The 21,837-nt window shown below is 42.0% G+C and overlaps 1 protein-coding gene across 3 annotated transcripts in view; it reads left to right on the top strand.

Moving 5' to 3' along the window:
- Positions 1 to 21,837, top strand: part of LOC126268335 (ras GTPase-activating-like protein IQGAP1) — a 345,429-nt gene that overhangs the window by 139,180 nt on the left and 184,412 nt on the right. For all 3 annotated transcript variants that reach the window (XM_049973901.1, XM_049973902.1, XM_049973903.1), the window contains 4 exons: positions 6,157 to 6,250; positions 9,496 to 9,653; positions 12,956 to 13,102; positions 20,121 to 20,252. In XM_049973901.1, the coding sequence (XP_049829858.1) occupies positions 6,157 to 6,250; positions 9,496 to 9,653; positions 12,956 to 13,102; positions 20,121 to 20,252 (531 nt within the window). The remainder of the gene's footprint in view (positions 1 to 6,156; positions 6,251 to 9,495; positions 9,654 to 12,955; positions 13,103 to 20,120; positions 20,253 to 21,837) is intronic.

The raw sequence follows: 21,837 nt of genomic DNA, 5'->3' as shown, positions 1-21,837 counted from the left end.
TGATATGGAGAAGGCTTACGACACCTGTTGGAGCGTGGGCATTCTCCGCACCATGCATACATGGGGCTTTTGCGGTCGCCTCCCTCTTTTTATTCGTTCCTTTTTAATGGATCGACAGTTCAGGGTTTGTGTGGGTTCTGTCCTGTCGGACACCTTTCGCCAGGAGAATGGGGTGCCACAGGGCTCCGTTTTGAGCGTCGCTCTCTTCGCCAAAGCAATCAATCCAATAATGGATTACCTCCCAGATGATGTATCAGGCTCCCTTTTCGTGGACAATTTTACCATCTATTGCAGCACGCAGCATACATGTTTCCTGGAGTGCTGTCTTCAGCATTCTCTTGACCGTCTTTACTCCTGGAGTGTCGCCAATGGCTTCCGTTTTTCTGCCGAGAAAACGGTCTGTATTAACTTCTGGCACTACAAAGAGTTTCTCCCACCATCCTTACGACTCGGCCCCGTTGCTCTCCCATTCGTGGAGACAACAAAATTTTTAGGTCTTACATTTGACAGGAAACTTAGTTGGTCTCCACATGTCATATTTGGCTGCCCGTTGTACTCATTCACTAAGTGTCCTCCGTGTTCTCAGTAGCACATCGTGGGGAGCGGATCGAACCGTCCTACTTCACCTATATCGGTCGATCGTCTGCTCCAAGCCGGATTATGGGTGCTTTGTATACTCCTCTGCACCGCCGTCCATCTTACGCCGCATCAACTCCATAAAACATCGGGGTTTACGGCTTGCGATCAGAGCATTTTATACTAGTCCCGTCGAGAGTCTTCATGGTGAAGCCGGTGAATTGCCACTCACCTACCGGCGCGATATACTGCTTTCTCGTTACACCTGTCGGTTGCTGTCAATGCCCGACCACCCATCGTATCGTTCCTTTTTTGACGACTCCCCCGACCGTCAATACGGGTTGTATGTCTCTGCCCTGCTTACTCTTGGAGTTCGCTTTCCTCGCCTCCTTCAACACCTTGATTTTTCACTCCCTGCAACCTTTAGAGTGGGCGAGAGCCACACGCCACATTGGCTCAAGGCTCAGGTTCGCGTTCACCTTGACCTCCGCTCGGTTCCAAAGGAGGTTACCCCCAGTTCGGTATACCACTCCCGTTTTGTCGAACTTCGTTCGAAGTTCATTAATATGACCTTCATTTATACAGATGGCTCTAAGACCAATGATGGGGTCGCGTGTTCTTTTATTGTCGGGGCACAAAGTTTCAAATACCGGCTACATAGCCATTGTTCGGTCTTCACAGCTGAGCTCTTTGCCCTCTACCAGGCTGTTCTTTAAGTCTGCTGCCACCGACATTCTGCTTAGGTCATCTGCTCCAATTCTCTGAGCACCATCCAGAGCCTCAGTGATCTGCATCCGGTTCACCCTTTCGTGCACCGGATCCAACGCTCTCTTCAGCAGCTGGTGGACGACGGGTCTCCAGTTAGCTTTATGTGGGTTCCTGGCCATGTCGGTATCCCTGGGAACGAAGCTGCAGATGCCGCGGCCAAGGCTGCGATCCTCCAGTCTCGGACGGCTTCTTGTGTCCCTTCATCATATTGTAGCATGTTCATTTGTGGGCTCATTTTATCGCTGTGGCATGCCGATTGGAGTGCACTTAGGGACAACAAGCTTCGGGCCTTGCAACCTCTTCCTGCAGCGTGGACGTCCTCCTCACGTCTTTCTCGGCGGGAGGAGGTCGTTTTGGCCCGGCTACAAATTGGACACTGCCAGTTCAGCCATCGCCATCTGCTGATTGCAGCGCCGGTGCCGTTCTGTCCATGTGGGCAATTGCTGACGGTCCGCCACATTTTAACGTCCTGTCCGGATTTTACTATGCTGCGTCTTGATCTTGGCCTGCCATGTACTCTGGATGCCATTTTTGCGGATGACCCAGGAGCTGCTCCTCGCGTTCTTCGTTTTATCAACTTGACACACCTGTCTAAGGACGTTTGATTATGCTGTAGTTTTTTAATCCTATGCCTGTTAATACATCTTTTATAGTGTTGTCCCTTTTAGTTGCTGTTTTAACGTTGTGCCTCACGGTACATTCCTAAATTAGTCAGGGTGCTAATGACCGTTGTAGTTGTGCACCCTAAAACCACACACAAAAAAAAGTTTAATCTTTGGTGTACTCACTATTGTTCACTGCAGTGTTCCAAACATAGTATTGTGACACTCATTTTTTTCGTGTTTAAAAAAAACTCACCCCTCTTATGCTAACAGTCATAAGCCACCTGGACAACATATATATTTTGTGCTTGAGTTGGCAATTTTTTGTGGAACAAAAGTAACTTTGTAGTACTGTTGTTGAGCAATCCTTCCCATTCATCAGTATCTTCCCTGACACAGACATATCTGAGAAACCTTAGACACAGCCCAACAAGGTTCACAGAAAAGCTTCTGTGGAGTTTGGAAGGCAGGAGACGAGGTACTGGTAGAATAGAAGCTGTGAGGACAAATTGTGAGACGTGCTTGGGTAGCTCAGCTGGTAGAGCACTCGCTCGCAAAAGGCAAAGGTCCTGAGCTTGACTCTCGGTCTGGCACACAGTTTTAATCTGCCAGGAAGTTTAATATTTCTTAATTTGTGTCACAGGGTATACACATTCTCTTGCCCAGAGCTGAAGTTTGCTGCTCACTACTCCGGTAGTTTCTAATCATATTATTATTGTACTTGTTCAGCAGAAATATATTTCATAACATTTTGTTCAGCACTAATCATTGCTGCAACTGCTTTGTGATGGCTAATTCGTATCAGTTGCTTCTATCGCAAATACTGTCCGGAATTCTGCTCTAGCACAGCAGACAATGGAATTGACAGTGAGTCAATAATCTACTGCTGTAATGACTGATTTATTAATGAAATTGGTGAAGTGAAATACTTTCTGGAAATTTTGCACACTATTTAGTAACATTCCATATGATGTGTGTGTGTGTGTGTGTGTGTGTGTGTGTGTGTGTGTGTGTGTGTGTGTGTGTGTTTGGGGGGGGGGGGGAGGAGAAAGGAGATACATGGTCAGGATTTGAACCTGTACTGCCAGTCTGGCTGCCTGGGACATTTGGACATTAGCATCTGTACTATGCATGCTTGTTCAAAGCAGGGCTGATGTTATGGTTATATGATTCATGTATAAAACTTCATTATCCATTTTCTCAGAAACCAGGGACCCCACACGAAAAGTCACCAGCTAGGTACACAGGATAAGTCTACAATGCATCTGAGAGTCATCAAAATCCACCATTAACAGGTCTAATGGTTCCCTCGTAAGACCTCTGTGATATACCACCTTTTTCCACTTCCGTAATTGTGATAGTTCATAAACTGTTCTGTAACAATAGTCATATTAAGAACTTGGTGGCGCCAAAATTGTATTTTACATGAGTAAACAGACTGGTTAGGGCTTAGGGCTGCTGTATTCAGAGGGTGCAGTAGATTGGATGCTGCTGCTGCTGCTTGACACAAAGTTTATATTTACAGTACAGAGCAGTGTTGCAACTGGTAAAGCTCAGTGAATGTATCAATATTTGTATTGCCTGAATTGGAGACAAGTATAGCAGTGATCAACTCTTGGAGAGAAATCTGGTTGATGACCTCAACATAAATTAATGTAAGGAACGCATGTAAATTCTCAAAACCCTCCGATATTGCTTGGCTTCACAGTTATTGTTTTGTCTTTCAAATATTTTACAACTGCCTAATACTTCGGAGTCTATGCTGGAGTGATTTAAACAGTAATTTTGACGTATATTGGGCCATGAGGAAATAAATTACGGACAGTTTCATCGGAAGAATCCCAAGGAAACATAACTTGCCTGCAAATAATGTCACTTAAAAAAATATCTGTATTCGACTAAGTATTGAGTGCATTCTTTGACTCTTACCCAATAATTGATCAGGTTATGTACGGTTAAAAACAAGGTGTGTGCTGTACCATGGCTTAGTTTGGTCAGTGTTTGGTTGAAGATGCTACAAGAAAAGCGCTATACATCAGAGAGCCGTATTATAACATACATTTGAATAGGTATTGAGAAACCTTTTGCTTCTGTTGCCATGTATCTCTCATACTAACGATCAAGGATACAATTGTAGTAATTTTGGTTGTATGTATGTATAATGTACTTTCTTTCTGTGTGTTATTGACAAATGCAACTGTTAGAGGAAAGTAAATATGCTGCCTGTTACACCATCTGCCACACACTGTAGGGTCTTGCAGAATAGATTAGTGTGTTGTGCTGTTATACACTCCTGGAAATTTAAACAAGAACACCTTGAATTCATTGTCCCAGGAAGGGGAAACTTTATTGACACATTCCTGGGGTCAGATACATCACATGATCACACTGACAGAACCACAGGCCCATAGACACAGGCAACAGAGCATGCACAATGTCGGCACTAGTACAGTGTATATCCACCTTTCGCAGCAATGCAGGCTGCTATTCTCCCATGGAGACAATCGTAGAGATGCTGGATGTAGTCCTGTGGAACGGCTTGCCATGCCATTTCCACCTGGCGCCTCAGTTGGACCAGCGTTCGTGCTGAACGTGCAGACCGCGTGAGACGACGCTTCATCCAGTCCCAAACATGCTCAATGGGGGACAGATCCGGAGATCTTGCTGGCCAGGGTAGTTGACTTAAACCTTTTAGAGCACGTTGGGTGGCACGGGATACATGCGAACGTGCATTGTCCTGTTGGAACAGCAAGTTCCCTTGCCGGTCTAGGAATGGTAGAACGATGTGTTCGATGACGGTATGGATGTACCGTGCACTATTCAGTGTCCCCTCGACGATCGCCAGAGGTGTACGGCCAGTGTAAGAGATCGCTCATACACCATGATGCCGGGTGTTGGCCCTGTGTGCCTCGGTCGTATGCAGTCCTGATTGTGGCGCTCACCTGCACGGCGCCAAACACGCATACGACCATCATTGGCACCAAGGCAGAAGTGACTCTCATCGCTGAAGACGACACGTCTCCATTCGTCCCTCCATTCACGCCTATCGCGACACCACTGGAGGTGGGCTGCACGATGTTGGGGCGTGAGTGGAAGACGGCCTAACGGTGTGCGGGACCGTAGCCCAGCTTCATGGAGATGGTTGCGAATGGTCCTCGCCGATACCCCTGGAGCAACAGTGTCCCTAATTTGCTGGGAAGTGGCGGTGCGGTCCCCTACGGCACTGCGTAGGATCCTACAGTCTTGGCGTGCATCCGTGCGTCGCTGCGGTCCGGTCCCAGGTCGACGGGCACGTGCACCTTCCGCCGACCACTGGCGACAACATCGATGTACTGTGGAGACCTCATGCCCCACGTGTTGAGCAATTCGGCGATACGTCCACTCGGCCTCCCGCATGCCCACTATACGCCCTCGCTCAAAGTCCGTCAACTGCACATACGGTTCACGTCCACGCTGTCGCGACATGCTACCAGTGTTAAAGACTGCGATGGAGCTCCGTATGCCACGGCAAACTGGCTGACACTGACGGTGGCGGTGCACAAATGCTGCGCAGCTAGTGCCATTCGACGGCCAACACCGCGGTTCCTGGAGTGTCCGCAGTGCCGTGCGTGTGATCATTGCTTGTACAGCCCTCTCGCAGTGTCCGGAGCAAGTATGGTGGGTCTGACACACCGGTGTCAATGTGTTCTTTTTTCCATTTCCAGGAGTGTATGTTAGCCATTGCTGTCATTATTCTTGTATGAAGGATCACACAATAATGTGTACCGGCAGCACACCAGCTTCTTACGGTGTGCAAAATATGTAATAAATATTTCAGACCTGTCTGTTTTGTACATAACTGGGAAATTTCTAGTCTACATACTTTGTGAAAAAAGCTCTTTGTGTTGCCTAGTCCCCTCGTTTCCAAGAAAAACATGTTTTTTTGTCCATATTTTACAGCACATACAACCTAATACTGTTCTAGATTATTAGATATTATTAGTTTTGTTTAAAGTATTTGTCTTGCATGTGCAACTCCCCATGGCAGTGATGAACTGATGAGTAGTGAACATAAGAAATTATACTATTTAGAAAGTAAATTTGCTGAAAGTTCGAGCTGTAGAAGATTTCTTTGTGTGTCTCCAAATTTGCAGAATATCAAAATGTGAAGAACAATTTATTATGTCTGTAGTTGATTGTTTTGTTCATAAATGTATTTAATATTTTGAAGGGTAAACGGCAGAAGAAGGGTTCAGAGCTTTGGCTGGAAGATGCTGAGGATGCAATCAGTGCTGCTAATGATGAAATTAAGTCTGTTGTTCAATGTGAGTATTATTTTAATCTTGTAACTTAGTCACCTTTACCTGCTCTGGGCACATGCAAACTTGATGTTGTTTAAAGATGTCATTCTGTACCTCATATTTATGACCATCATATTCTATTTTAGGCAAAAATCAAGCAATGGAAAATCCAGGATGGGATGTAACAATATTATGAAAAGGAAAGTTGCTACTCGCCATATAATGGAGATGCTGAGTTGCAAATAGGCACAACAAAAAGACTGTCACAAATAAATAAAGCTTTTAGCCATTAAGGCCTTTGTCAACAGGAGATGTGTACACACACACACACACACACACACACACACACACACACACACACACGGGCTTCCTGTTCCCCTTCCAGCACTACACAGCCGTCATTCCACCATCACACACTCAGTCTTTATACTTCTGTCCTTTTCCGCTACTCCCCCCCCCCCCCCCCCCCCACCTCTCCCCTTTTCCCCTGCCCTCTGTCTAACCTGCAGTACTCCACTGTCTGCCTCCTCCACCACAGCCTGCTTACCCCCACCCAGTCGCCACTCACATCATGCACTGGTGCTGCTGCTCGCAGTGTGGTTTCAGTTGCTTTCAGTTGCCTGAGACTGCTTTTGTGTGTGTGTGTGTGTGTGTGTGTGTGTGTGTGTGTGTGTGTGTGTGTGTATTGTTGATGAAGGCCTCAATGGCCGAAAGCTTTATTTATTTGTCTTTGTATTTATCTTTTTGTTGTGTTGTATTGTATGTTAGGTTTTATATTTCTTAATCTGAAAGTTCCACAGACTAATGTCGTGTGCTGACACCCACCTTGTCTCCTCATTGGCACGTGGCATTTTACAATGTTCTTTAGTAGGTAGCGGAGAAGGACTTTCCCTTCCCCACTCAAGAGGCTCCCATAAAGTCTGGCCGTTCATGCTGGAGGTACCTTCAGTGATCCCTTGTACAATATGCTGTAGGTCATATTCAGGCCTTCACAGACATGCAGTACCCTCCAAACCTAGTTCACAGACTGCAGTTGGAGCCATAAGGAATGTTACAAAAGGTAGGAAAATATCTTTTCTTACCAAGAGTGACAGGATATAAGTTGCTGAATATCTGAGAAGTTAACATCAAATATTCAGTTCTCAGAACAATGATGTGGAGTGCAAATAGATAAAATTTAAAAGCGTTACCTAGTATGGTTCAGACAAGTCTGTTCCAAGTAAGGTTGTAAGATACGGGGAAGAACCATCATCATAAGAAAATTAGGATCTATGTAAAATCAGTATGAAGATCAAAATAATCTATCCAGTCCCTCAGTGACCATACAAAAATGGAAGATGATAGAGAAGACTCAAATACCAGATTCAGTCCTCCAAAACCGAATCCAGTTGAATGTTCGTGTAGAACAAAGAGTAGAAAAGCAAATCCCAGTCTGATACTTGTAGGAAGAATCTTAAGAAAATGTAATTCATCTTCGAAAGAAGTGGCTTACAAAATGCTTGTATGAGTGGTCCTTGAGTATTGCTCATCAGTGTGGGTCCCTAACAAGGTTGGAGTAACGGAAGAGATACACAAGATCCAATGAAGAATGGCGTATTTCGTCCTGGGGCAGCAAGAGAGCATAACAGCGTTGCCCATCGAACATCAATGATGCTTCAAAAGAGGCATTGTGCATCAGAGATTTACCATTGAAATTCCACAAGAGTATGTTTCGACAAATCTAGCATGGTCCTTGTATTACTTCCTCCTTCATACATCTCACAGAACGAATACAGTGAGAAAACCCAAGAAATTAGAGCATTAGTTCTAGGTTTACTAACATTAATTCTTCCCGTATGCCTTTCACAAATGGAACAAGGAAGGGTGGGTTCAGATATCTGGAGGGGAAATCATTTTCTTACTTTGCTCAAGAAGTTCACAGTGGCTGTGTACCCATGTATACCAAAGACTATTGAGGCTCATATGATGGTACCAGAAATACCCTCTGCCACCCACTGTGGGGTTTCTTGCAGAGTACAGGCATAGATGTAGATGTAGACCTTCTGTTCTAAATCGTCACATGCCACTAATTCTCTACCACCCCCATGAACCACCATAGTCCATCACAGGCACATCCTACCCTATTAGAAGCAAGGCCATCTGTGAAAGAAGTTATATCATATACAAACTTTGCTGTGGCATCCATACAGCCTCTTGTTTTGGACTGACCACCAACCAGATCTTCACCTGAATCAGTGGCAACTACCATCAATGATCAAGGGCCAAAGTTGACCAACCAGTTGCGGAGCATGCTACTGAGCTCAACACACTATCTAAAGGGGTGCCTCAAAACCAATGCCACCTGGACCCCCGTTACCCCTTTTCTAATACCAGGTTCTCTTAATTATGTAGATGGGAATAATTATCCATACAATACATACTTAAATTTAACGATTCTCCAAGCATCAGTCTCTGCTACCCTTTGTCCACACCCACATCCACCTATGTGTTCCATCTGCCCCCTCAATCCACTCTTCCATGTATCAAGTGCCACATACAACAAAGACAGGCTCAAGAATAATGTGGCCGTGTGTGCGTAAGGTCAGCAATGTTTCTAATCTTGTTCGTGCACTCGGCAGCCACTCAGTGTCTCAACTATGCAACAAATGGTTACAGTTGATCCTACTATGTGCATTTCTTCTAGGGTTTTCCATTGTCATATTAATATTAATTGTTTGATGTCATTTAAATTTAAAAATAAAGAAAACCTTTACCACCACAAAAATGCCTAGATCTTGAACTTCTTGTTTTCTCATGGTCTCTTACATCTCATTTCTCTCTCCATATCTATTCAGTTTTATTTTATTATTCTCTCGTCTTGTTTTGCTGTACATTATATTTATGAATATGCTTTTTTACTCTATCAAGTCATTAGCTTTTTCCGCTCCTTTTTTTTTTTGCTTATACCGTTCTTTCAAACTTCACTTTCTCTTTTCCGTCAAGTGTCCTTTCTTCCTTACCTTTTAGAGACCACATATTATACCATAGTGTTAACTTTTGTCCTGTCACTCTTATTCCATCCTGTCATTCTGATTTATGGATCTCGTGTAACAGTCTAGCTGAATGATTATTTTTTAGTGTCTTTACGTGTTTCCCTTTTCTTCTTGTGCAGAGAAGAATAAACACTTGTAAGCTGTATTTTTCAGTGTATTACATTATGGAATATATGGAAAGTGTTAAAGTTTTTTTAGATGTAAATTGTTTTTCTGTGTGTGATCATGTACTTACAGTATGCCATTGGTTGTTGGAGATGAATGCTGCTGTACGACGAGGTGATGCTAAAACAGCATCTAGTCTTTTAGCAAAATCAGGCTTGGACACAGATGCAAGCATTATTTTGAGAAACAATCATGCTTTTGAAAGACTTCGGGATCTTGGTTTCAGAAAGGTATGAAATTCAAAATGTACTGACTTTTTCTAATTTTACTGTTATTACATATTCAAAGGACTATTAAAGTGCTACTAAGAATTTACTCTGAAATGAGTAACTGGAATGAAGCCTCTTACAAAATAGAAAGTGTTGAGATGTCTATTATTTGGTTGGTGTTTATCATCCTGTAGTCATTAGCTGAAGATATTACGTTCATTTAACCACCTTTATGCATGACTTTGTATTGGGGGGGGGGGGGGGGGGGGCGGCAAGAATTAGATATCCTTGGAACACACATGATGCTGGTTTAATAACCATATTTGTCTTCTTCGAAACAGTTCCTAAAAATGAGAAGTCTTTGTCAAACAATGGAAAATCCAGCATGGAATGCAACATTGTGAAAAGAAAAGTTGCTACTCACCATATAGCAGAGATACTGAGTCGCAGAGAGGCACAACAAAAAGACTGTCATAAACCCCTGTTCATGAGTCTAGGTATTCTGACATGTTCCATGACTTTGGAGATTTGCTCCTCAATTTGGTCCTACAGAACTTGATGTGTAAATAAATAAATAAATATACCTTTCGGCCAGTAAGGCCTTCGTCAAAATTAGATGACAAAAACACACACGCACACGCACACGCACAACGCGCACACACAACGCACACGCGCGCACGCACACACACACACACACACACACACACACACACACACACACACACACACACGCGCACACGCACACGCGCGCGCGCGCACACGTCTGCAGTCTCAGGCGACTAAAGCCACATTACGAGCAGCAGCATCAGTGCATGATGGGAATAGCAACTGGGTGGGGGTAAGGAGGTGCCTGAGATGAGGAGGGAGGGATAGTAAGGTAGGGGTGGCGAACGGTGATGTGCTGTTGGGGAGTGCATAGGGACAATGTAGAAATAGGGTAGGGCAGCTATGTGCTGTCAGGATGTTAGACGGAGAGCAGGGGAAAGGTGGGGAGGGAGAGGGGGTATAGTGGAAAAGGTGAGAAGTAAAAAGACTGGGTGCGATGGAGGAGTGGAGGCTGTGCAGTGCTGGAATGGGAACAGAGAATGGCTGGGTGGAAGAGGTCAATGACTAACGAATGTCGAAGCCAGGAGTGTTACAGCAATGTAGGATATATTGCAGGGAAAGTTCCCACTTGCGTAGGTTCAGAAAAGCTGATGTTGGTGAGAAGGATCCACAAGGCACAGGCAGTGAAGAAGTCATTGAAATGAAGGATGTCATGTTCGCAGTGTTCTCATCAACAGGTTAATTAACATGTTTCTTGGCCACAGGCGGTCAGTGGACATTCATGCTGACATGCAGCTTGTTGGTTGCCATGCCCACATAGAATGCAGTTAAGTGGTTGCAGCTTAACTTGTAGATCACATGACTCGTTTCACAGGTAGCTCTGCCTTTGATGGGATAGCTGATGTTTTTACTGGACTAGATTAAATGGTGGTGGGAGGATATGTAGGACAGTTCATGCATCTAGGTCTATTACAGAGGTATGAGCAATGAGGTACGGGGTTGGCAACAGGGGTTGTGTAGGGATGGACAAGTATATTGTGTAGGTTCAGTGGGCAATGAAGTACCCCTGTGGGAGGGGTGGGAAGGATAGTGGGTAGGTCATTTCTCATTTCAGGGCACAACAAAAGGTAATCGAAACACTGGTGGAGGATGTAATTAAGTTGCTCCAGTCCTGTGTGGTACTGAGTTACGAAGGGAATGCTCCTCTGTGGCCAGACAGTGGATTTTGTGAAGTTTTGGGAGGCGGAAAAGACAAGGTACAGGAGATTTGATTTTGTACATACAAGAGTGGTAGGATAAATACAGTTTGTGAAGGCTTCAGTGAGACTGGAGCAAAGCAACTGAATTACATTCTCCTTCACTCTTCTCATGCCCTGAAATGAGAAATGTCCTACCCACTATCCTCCCCTCCCCTCCCCTCCCCTCCCACAATGGTATTCTGCCGTCCACTGAACATACACAATATACTCGTCTATCCTTGCACAAGCCCTGCTGCCAAACCCTTATCTCATTGTTCATACATCTGTAATAGACCTAGATGCAAGACCTGTCACCTACATCCTACCACCACTACCTACTCCAGTCTGGTCATGAACATCACCTGTCCTATCAAAGGCAGAGCTACCTGTGAAACCAGTCACGTGATCTACAAGTTGCGTTGCAAACACTTTGCTGCATTCTGTGTGGGCATGACAACCAGCAAGCTGTCTGTCAGCATGAATGTCCACTGACCAACTGTGGCCAAGAAACACGTTGATTAACCTGTTGATGAGCACACTGCGAACATGACATCCTTCATTTCAAGTACTTCCTCACTGCCTGTGCCTTGTGGATCCTTCTCACCATCATCAGCTTTTCTGAACCTACGCAAGTGGGAACTTTCCCTCCAATGTATCCTACATTCCTGTAACCCTCCTGGCCTTAACCTTCGTTAGTCATTGTCCTCTCCCATCCAGCCCCTTCTCTGTTCCCATTCCAGCACTACACAGCCCTGTTTCCTCCATTGTACCCAGTCTTTCTACTTCTCATCATTTCCGCTATTCCCGCCCCTCTCCCTATCTCTCCGCTGCCGTCCCGACTGCACAAAGCTGTCCTACCATCTCTCTACCTCGTCCCTGCGTGCTCCCCAACAGCACATCACTGTCAGCTACCTGTACCCTCCTATCCCTCCCCCTCTCAATGCCGCAGCCTCCTCCTTACCCCCACCCATCCGCCATTCCCCATTCCCCTTCTTACACTGTTGCTGCTCCCCTCGTGTGGCCTCAGTTACCTGAGACTGCAGTCATATGTGTCCGAGATGCATTTGTATGAGTGTGTATGTGTGTGTTTGTCATCTAATTTTGAGGAAGGCTTACTAGCCGAAACTGTGTTTATGACAGTCTATTTATTGTGCCTATCTGATACTGAGCACCTCTGCTATATGTTGAGTAGCAGTGTTCCTTTTCACAATATTGTAACTAATGCAGTGATTTTCTTCTTCCAACGTAATCATTAGTCCACTGAACTGGATATTGATCTCAGAATCAACTCAAGAAAAGCAGTTTAAGAAAAACTATGTATAATGTTGTGTAGAACAAAAATAATGATACATCTTCAGAGAGATAAAATTGATGTGATACAATTTGCAACATACAATTACATTTTTGAAATCTTTGCTTACAATTCCTGCCTACCAAAAATAGGTTTTTTGTAGTGTAATGTTCTTAGACATTGTCTTATATTGATTTTTACAAGGAATTACAGCATAAAATTACTTTAGTTGTTATTCCTGTTCTTAGTCGCTGAAGACTCTGTCACCCTGGGTGGAGCATGTCACACACAGTGGCCACAGTGTCTTTCTCAATCTTGATAAGAAGCAGATTACATGGCAACCACCATCCGAAGAATATCAGAAATGTTGCTACCTCACAGTACAGGATATACAGGTCAGATTTTGATTTGTTATAAAATTGTAAAATGTCATGGTCACACCTGTCTTGCTTTCAGCTGTTAATGCCATTCTGGCCTGAGCTGCCGGAGTTGGCAGTCATGTGTCTGAGGTGTGCTTGTGTGTGTAAGTGAATGGTGTGTGTTTCTCTTTTTCTAATGAAGGCTGTAGCTGGAAGCTTATATTTAAGTGTCTTTTAATTGTGCCTGTCTGCAGTTTAATGTGTCATCTTTCTGGTAAGTAGCAATGTATCCTTTCCTACATTTTTGATATTCCTATCTGGAGTTTCCATTGTTTGATATAATTTTAATCTTGATATGCTATTAATTAATTCTTCTCCAGTCTCTACTCTTGGAATGAACTTCAACTGTTATGAGTGATGTAATAAATGTTCATGTCCAGTTACAAAAATCAGGTTAGATTAGAGTCTGAAAGCAAACCAAATTAAAATATAAATATTTTTCAGTAAGAATTTCCATTATTATTTATTTCCTTCTGATGACTCTAATCGTGCTAGATTCTGAGGAGCTCCTTAAGCAGTCTGTGCTGTGTTTGTAGCATTATGCTGCACTTGATGTGACCTAAAGACGTCTACATGTCACCCAAGGAGTACCTCGAAAAATAATACAAACAATACATACTCAACGAGTAGTATAACATAAAACAAATAGTTATCTTAAAGTGTGACATAATGTGTGTAAAAATACTCACCTGTCGATGTTTAAAAGCATAATATTTAAAACAATACTAATTACCAACAAATTTATGGATGACAAGGGTACAGAAAAACTTCTCACCTCCAACTCTTCAGGAAAAAATGCTGAATTTAATAATGCAGAAATTCTGTAAGCACTGTCTCAAAAAAAGTAAGCATGATACTATTAATTCAGTGAGTTAATAGACTGGTACAATGCTTTATGATCCTTTTTTTTGGCATGATGTATTTCCGAATATGTGGAGGCCTACAGTAGCGAGATCCAAGAAGTTTCGAATACAAAGACATTTTTATGGCTACTATACCACAGTGTATTATGAACAGTAGCACCGTAAACAGAATGGCTCTGTGGCCTGGTTAATACACATTTTAAATATGTGATAATGCTAAACTGATTTTGTGTGTACTTTTTGATGGTACCATTATGGCTTCATTAAAGTAGGATGCATTTTAAAATGGGTATGCTTTCTCATGTTTCAAGCACATGTGTCCATATGTATAGAAGAAATGCTTTAGATTATGGTGTATTTTATAGTTTTAAGATGTAGACTGTCCATTAGTTGTATTTGGTTTTTCAAAGATGGTCATCACTCATAAAAACCTGTCAACTAAGGACCAAAAGATTTTATGATAATATATGGAAATAAAGAAGTTTATTCTGCACTTTCTGGATCACTGTATGAGTTGTAACTATGTCGCAGCTTGTGAAGCCATTACGAAACATTAGTGTGTTGATGCAGACTGAGACCAATAACAAGGAAAAACAAAAATGTCATCTACAAATGCCCTCTTTGAAGTGATGTAGCTAAGGGCAGCTTTCTTCCTTCAAGCAACCAATGAATCCCATACCAGGTCACACCTACACAGTAAAAGATAGAAATCTACATGTGTCTGTGCTATAGTGGAATCAATGCTGTCAGTACCAAAAGTTAGAAATGGGAAAAAATTGATTCTAAAGCCGTCTGACCACTCAACACTAGTTTTATGTAATGGATATAATGAAATTTCTAAAGACCCTTATGAACTATGAAGACTGACTTGAATAAGGTGCTTGGTGGTTCCTTCAGACTCTTTCCTCCAGGGAAACATTAACACATACAGACTGCTACAGAGCTCATCCTACAACTGCCTGAATGGTCAAGCTTCAGAGAGCCATATGTCTTGTGAGCTGCTTATCCTCAACACCAGCAGCCACACACATTTCATCTACTTCCAGATTCATGGAGGGAGGCAACCGAGGAAAAAGTACACACATATGTAGTTACAAGAGCACCTCCCTAATGAACTATGTAGGAAAACTCTAGAGCAAATGGTCAATCATAACTTGGTGTTAATACAAGAGGCCAAGCAGTTCTTAGCCATTGTCAGTGTGGGTTCAATACATGCCTGGTTGGAGTGAAGTGAATGACAAAGTACTAAGAGCATAACTTTGACAATGCAAGAAGTCTCCTTCTATCCTTGAATTAGGGTCAAAGAAAGATATGTTATGAAATAGTAGAATCCTTAGTTTAACCCACATTAATAGGAAAGCCTGGTCTGTCATTAGTAATCTAGATTCATCAAAACCTGCAACCAAAAGGTCAAAAAACGCCATCAATTTGAATTGTTTTGCTAAACACCTAGTATGAATTTCCAAGAACACAAGACAAGCAAACCAAAAGGGATATAAAATATAGCTGAATACCAGAAGAGGAGTGGCTCTACATACTTCTCAACTTGGCATTCCATTTTAAGAAGAGAAAACCAAAGATTAAATCAAAAGCATGGAACTTGGAAAAGCAGCTGGATTTGACGGACTGTAGCTTGTCTTTCTAGTTCAGCAAAATGACTTACCTAGTTCTCAGATACCTTACAAACCAAAAATCTTCCACCCCCTGATGAAGAAAACAAAAGTATTAGCAATACTGAAACCAAATAAATATCCCACAAAAGCAAAAACTATTGTTCAGTAGCACTTCTAATTGTCGCTTACAAACTCCTTGAGCATCTGATGTACAATAGAATTTTTGTAGTCAACAAACACTTACCTGCAGAACAAGTGATATTCAGACCATCAGAGACTCTCTCTCACTACTTATATCAAAAATGGGTTCGAGAAGAAGTTGATAAGAGTATCTGCAAAAATTATTTTTTTAATTATTTTTATTATTATTATTATTATTATTTTTATTTTTTATTTTTTTAATCTATCAGCTGCTTGGTGAGAAGGACTTCTTTGAAATTTGAGTGTTATCCAACACCATAAACTTACGGAACTACTTAACCACATTCTAAGCAATATATACATTCAGATCTATACTGAAAAAGGCAGTAGCAAAACATTTAAACTGAATGATGGTTTATGTCAAGGATCTGTTTGAGCTTCCCTTCTTTTCAATCTGTACACGCAAGATTTTATTGGAAACACCGTAAAAGAAATTTATTTATGCTGATGACATTTGTTTGGTGGTCCAGAGCTCTAACTTTTCTGATGCTGAAACCACTTTATCCAGTGATATGAAAATCTGGGATGTGTACTTCAAAAAATGGTGCCTTCATCCAAATCCTTGGAAAACAGTGATATCTACATTTCAGCTACACATTAGACTGGCAAGGTACAAACCAGAAGTCAGGTTTAGAGGTGAAGTGTTGCCAAGTGCTGCAGTACACCAAAATAGCTAGGAATAACATTATATGGCACTCTTAACGTACAACCAGAATCTTTCAAATGTAGTTGCTAAAGCTAAAACAATAAAGATTCTTCACAAATATGCTGGTGCCTCATGGGGAGTAAATCTCATATTTTAAGATACACAGCCTTAGCCTTATCATAATCTATTGCTGAGTACCGGTGTTCGACCTGGATCAATAGTGCTCACACCAGGAAGGTAGATGTGCAATTTAATCAGGCATTGTGAATGATTATGGGATATATTCAGAGTAAAAGCACTCTGTGGCTTCTTGTTTTCAACAATATCCCACCTCTAGCTCTAAGAAGAACAGAAGCTCTCCTGAAGGTGTGGAATAACATTCAAAAGAATTCTCAGCTACCCGTTCATTGAGATATTGCACAAGCAGAACTCCAGTGCTTTAAATTAAGTAAACCAACCTTGTTAGATCCTCTTTCAGTGACAGCCATTCATAGAAAATCCATTGGAAGCAGTTATCTGCAGATAACAAGCATTTGCTGGAGAACTCTTCTACACAGATAAGAGGTTTCAATCTCCTCAGTTATCAATGGAGGATCATGAACTGAATTGGAACTGGCAAAGGCAGATGTGGTTATCTAACACACAAGCAGTGATGGGCTGGTTCTGCAGACTGTGAATGTGGAGCCTCCTTACAGCCAATCCTTTATATCGTTGCTGGCCATACTTTTCGAGCAGACAAAGGAACGATAATGGACATTCGCCGTGCATCAGATAAAACAACTGAATGGATCAGGGAACTAGATCTGGAGACATAAGACTGTATGAGATTGTGTATGTGCACATATGTCCACAGATGTTGTGTATATGCATTTGTTTTCATAATATGATAAACAAAATAAAGTATGGGTTCAAAAGATACTGAGGCACTGTTGACACTCTTACCCAGGAGGAGGAGGCAGCTATATGAATGGTCATCACTTCCTGGAAAGTAGTGTGTTGGAAATTCATGCCTCTTGGCAAATCCTCACACTGTGTTAGACATATAAGATCCTCGCTGTTCCAAATTAACAAGCATATCAAATCATTGCTTGCCTTCCAAATCATCTGCGAGCAACAAGAGTGATTTGAATTCACATAAAGCATGATCTAATGACACTTGGTGCGGTACAAGTGCCAATTTAAACCCAGGATTAGAACCAATTGCCAGCCTGGTTGCTAAAGAGGCCCAGAATAATTTTACAATACCAGAGAAGGAAAGTTGCTACTCACCATATAGCAGAGATGCTGAGTCGCGATAGGCATAATAAAAAGATTCGCACACTCATAGCTTTCCGCCATTAAGGCCTTTGTCAGCAGTACACACACACACACACACACACAAATGCATCTGGCAGACACGTCTGCAGTCTTAGAGAGCTGAAACTAACTGTGAGCAGGAGCACCAGTGCATGATGGGAGTGGTGACTGGGTGGGGGTAAGGAAGAGGCTGGAACAGGAACGGGAATGGGGAGGGGGAGGGATAGTATGGTGGGAGTGGCGGACGGTGAGGTGTTGCAGTTTAGACAGATGGCAGGAGAGAAGGTGCAGAGGGGGTAAGTAGCAGAAAGGAGAGAAATAAAAACAAAAATAAATTAAAAGACTGGGTGTGGCAGTGAAATGATGTCTGTGTAGTGCTGGAATGGGAACGGGGAGGGGGCTGGATGGGTGAGGACAGTGACTAACGAAGGTTGAGGCCAAGAGGGTTATGGGAACGGAGGATGTTTTGCAGGGAAAGTTCCCACCTGTGCAATTCAGAAAAGCTGGTGTTGGTGGGAAGGATCCATATTGCACAGGCTGTGAAGCAGTCATTCAGATAAGGGGTGTCATGTTTGGCAGCATGTTCAGCAACAGGGTGGTCCACTTGTTTTTTGACCACAGTTTGTCAGTGGCCCTTCATGCGGACAGTCAGCTTGTAGGTTGTCATGCCTACATAGAATGCAGCACAGTGGTTGCAGTTTAGCTTGTAAATCACATGACTGGTTTCACAGGTAGCCCGCCTTTAATGGGATAAGTGAAGTTAGTGACCGAAATGGAGTAGGTGTTGGTAGGAAGATGTATGGGACATGTCTTGCACCTAGGTCTATTACAGGGGTATGGGCCATGAGGTCAGGGGTTGTGTAAGGATAGACGAGTATATTGTGTAAGTTCGGTGGATGGCGGAATACCACTGTGAGAGGGGTGGGAAGGATAGTGGGTAGCACATTTCTCATTTCAGGGCACGATGAGAGGTAATCAAAACCCTGGCGGAGAATGTAATTCAGTTGCTCCAGTTCCCGATGGTACTGAGTTATGAGGGGAATGCTCTTCTGTGGCTGAACTGTGGGACTTTGGGAGGTGGTAGGAGACTGGAAAGATAAGGCACGGGAGATTTGTTTTTGTAGAAGGATGGGAGGATAATTATGGTCAATGAAGGCTTGAGTGAGACCCTCGGTATATTTAGAGGAGGACTGCTCGTCACTGCAGATGCGACCACCACGGGTGGCTAGGCTGTACGGTAGGGACTTCTTAGTATGGAATGGATGGCAGCTGTCAAAGAGGAGGTATTTCTGGTGGTTAGTAGGTACTGACGTAACCATCTCTAAGGTTGAGGTCAACATCTAGGAAGGTGGCTTGTTGGGTTGAGTAGGACTGAAAAGCCAAAGAAGCAAGCATTGAAAATCGTATGACTTCATGTAATATCTCCTTGTATACTACTATCTATGTGTTGAAGTATACAGTGAATGGGAAGAAGAATGTGAAGCGACTGATAATAAGTGGTGCATAGTAAAGTCAACTACTTAACCATGGTGAATCTCCCACTGGCCATGCTAATAAGATGAGGCACTTCTCACTCGTTTATGTATAGGGTATAGCCCACTGACATATGGCCATTTGCTCCAATGAGAGGGCCTTCCAATTTCTGGGTTTTTTAGCATGTAGGTCGCAGTGGCTGTGTTTTATATGGAGGCAAAGGGACAAGACTAGTTTACTTACAGATGTGTATCACATCTTGTATTCATACATTGCATTTCCCTCATAATATTGTTAGAAGATTATAGATTGCCTGTGAAACCAATAAATTAGTGATTTCATGTAAACCAAATACACTACCAAACATACTTGATGTACCCCTTCTTATGCTTTGTCTTTAATAATTATAAAATCAGACCATCCTGTAACAGTACTGTCATACTGATCTTTGCAAAACTGGTCCTGTGGTTTCTTAAACAGTCATTGCTGCATTGTTCATTGCCATATAACTCATTTCACAGTACAAAATAACATTTTTGTTCATGGTAATTAAATGTTAGCGCAATTTTGTGAATAGTATTGAAATGTAGGATATTAATATCATAGAAAGGAGCTTTATCCTGTGTTACACTATCTCATTAGTTTTACTTTGCTCGGATTTCTTTTCTTGTCAGCTCCTCAAAATAGCTTTTCTGTTGTCTATTTTCATTTTTTAATAAATCTTCTGTTTTTAATACATGAGAGTCTCTATATACAAGAGTGTTTCTTATTGAGCTTATCACAAATTGTGCATTTGGTCAGTATCACATTGTCAGCCTGTTGTATAACCTCATAATATTTCAACTTAACAGTGGATACTGTGAGTCATGTTGCTGTGTAACTGATCCTGACTTCATTTTCAGGGTGTGCTTGGCCTACATAGACGGCAGCCAAGTATTGAGTCCATAGTACGTCTGCAAGCACACTGCAGAGGATGGCTTGTTCGTCAAAAGTTATCAAGAACAAAACTTGTCAAATATGTAGTGAAGATCCAGGTACAGTCTAAATATAATCTGTTTAATCTATTACGTCTGTCTGTTGTGTGTATAATTAAAACATCCGCTCTGACACTTTCATTGTAGTTTAACTGTGTTTTGTGGTGTGCTATAATGGGCCCTAAGAATAATCAATGGATATTAAATTTTGTGCATCTTGAAATATATTGTTATGCTATTTGTTTCCTGCAGCTGTATTAATCACCCTGTAAACTGCTGTTATTTTTTACTTATGACATCAAATTGTGAAGGACAATAGGCAAAGTAAATATAACTTCTATTGTGTTAGCAAACAAATAATTTATTCAAGAGTAAAGGTGCAATAATTTTGCCGCCTGTATTTTGCTCTCTCTCTCTCTCTCTCTCTCTCTCTCTCTCTCTCTCTCTCTCTCTCTCTCTCTCTCTCTCTCTCTCTCTCTCTTTTTTTAAACTAGCATTCACCAGCAAATTAAATGTAATTGTTGACATTTTCTTGAAGCTGTGTGTTCCAGAAAAGAAAACCCTTTTGTTTTTTATCTTACATTTATTCATTTCCACTCTTTGGGGCAGGGGATGTGTATTTATTTATTTAATTATTTATTTATTTCCTCTTCCTCCTCCTTCTTTCTCTTCTTTTTGTTTGAGGCTGTCTATTTTTCTCATGATAGTTTACTGCTGGACACCTGTCCTGTCAATTGTGCCACAAAGATTCCCTCTATCCTAGTTTGTTTCATATTACATAAGTTAACTTCAAATGCACCAGTCTTGTCAATAAGACAATATAAACAAAAGTTTAGGATGTGCACACTAGAAGAAAAGACAAAAACCCTGGATGTGTTGACATTCTTATGTATAGTCCACACTCGCTATTTATTTTATGGTCATATTTTGAGTTTTCTTTGCATTCATTCATCCATCCACTCAAAGATTTTGCAATAATAATAACAATAATAATAACAATAATAATAATAATCATAATAAAAAGATTAAAATAGAAGCACTTATAACACTCAGTGTTATCCATACATTTCTTAAATGAAAAGATTTCACAAAGGAAGACACCATGGTTATAGTGAGTGGGGCAGGTAATAGTATTGACAGAGATCCTGCGTACAGTATAGAGTGACCTGGCAAAGATTGCACCAGCATCGAAACATACTAGTGTTGAGTTTGTATCTGTTCTTGGGTGCCATGACTGACCCCATTTGAACTCTTCTGTCAAGAGAGTTAATTTGGAATTGGAACGGCTGCTTATGTCAGGTGCAGGGTCACACATTGGTGTGGTTCCTGTTGATTCTCTCAATAGGTGAGATTATACTATGCATTGGCCTCACATCAACAGGAAAGGGTAGGGTAAACTGGTTGGGAAAATAGCAGGAAAATTAAAAAGGGAGCACTGTCATGAGTGGTTATAGGGTTCAGAAAAGACCCTTTTTTAGGGTAGGAAGGACGGAAATAAACCAAATTTTAAGAGAGGTTAGGACTAAGACAAACCTTCAGTTTGATAAACAAACCAAAAAACATAATTCTAGCTTATTACATCAGCATAAACAGCTATTGGTTAAGAATTTGCAACAGTCAGCAAATATTTCAACTCTACTCAATT

The sequence above is a fragment of the Schistocerca gregaria genome, chromosome 1 (genome assembly GCF_023897955.1).
Source record: "Schistocerca gregaria isolate iqSchGreg1 chromosome 1, iqSchGreg1.2, whole genome shotgun sequence".
NCBI classification, from domain to species: Eukaryota; Metazoa; Arthropoda; class Insecta; order Orthoptera; family Acrididae; genus Schistocerca; species Schistocerca gregaria.
This window is presented reverse-complemented; position numbering and strand designations above follow the sequence as displayed.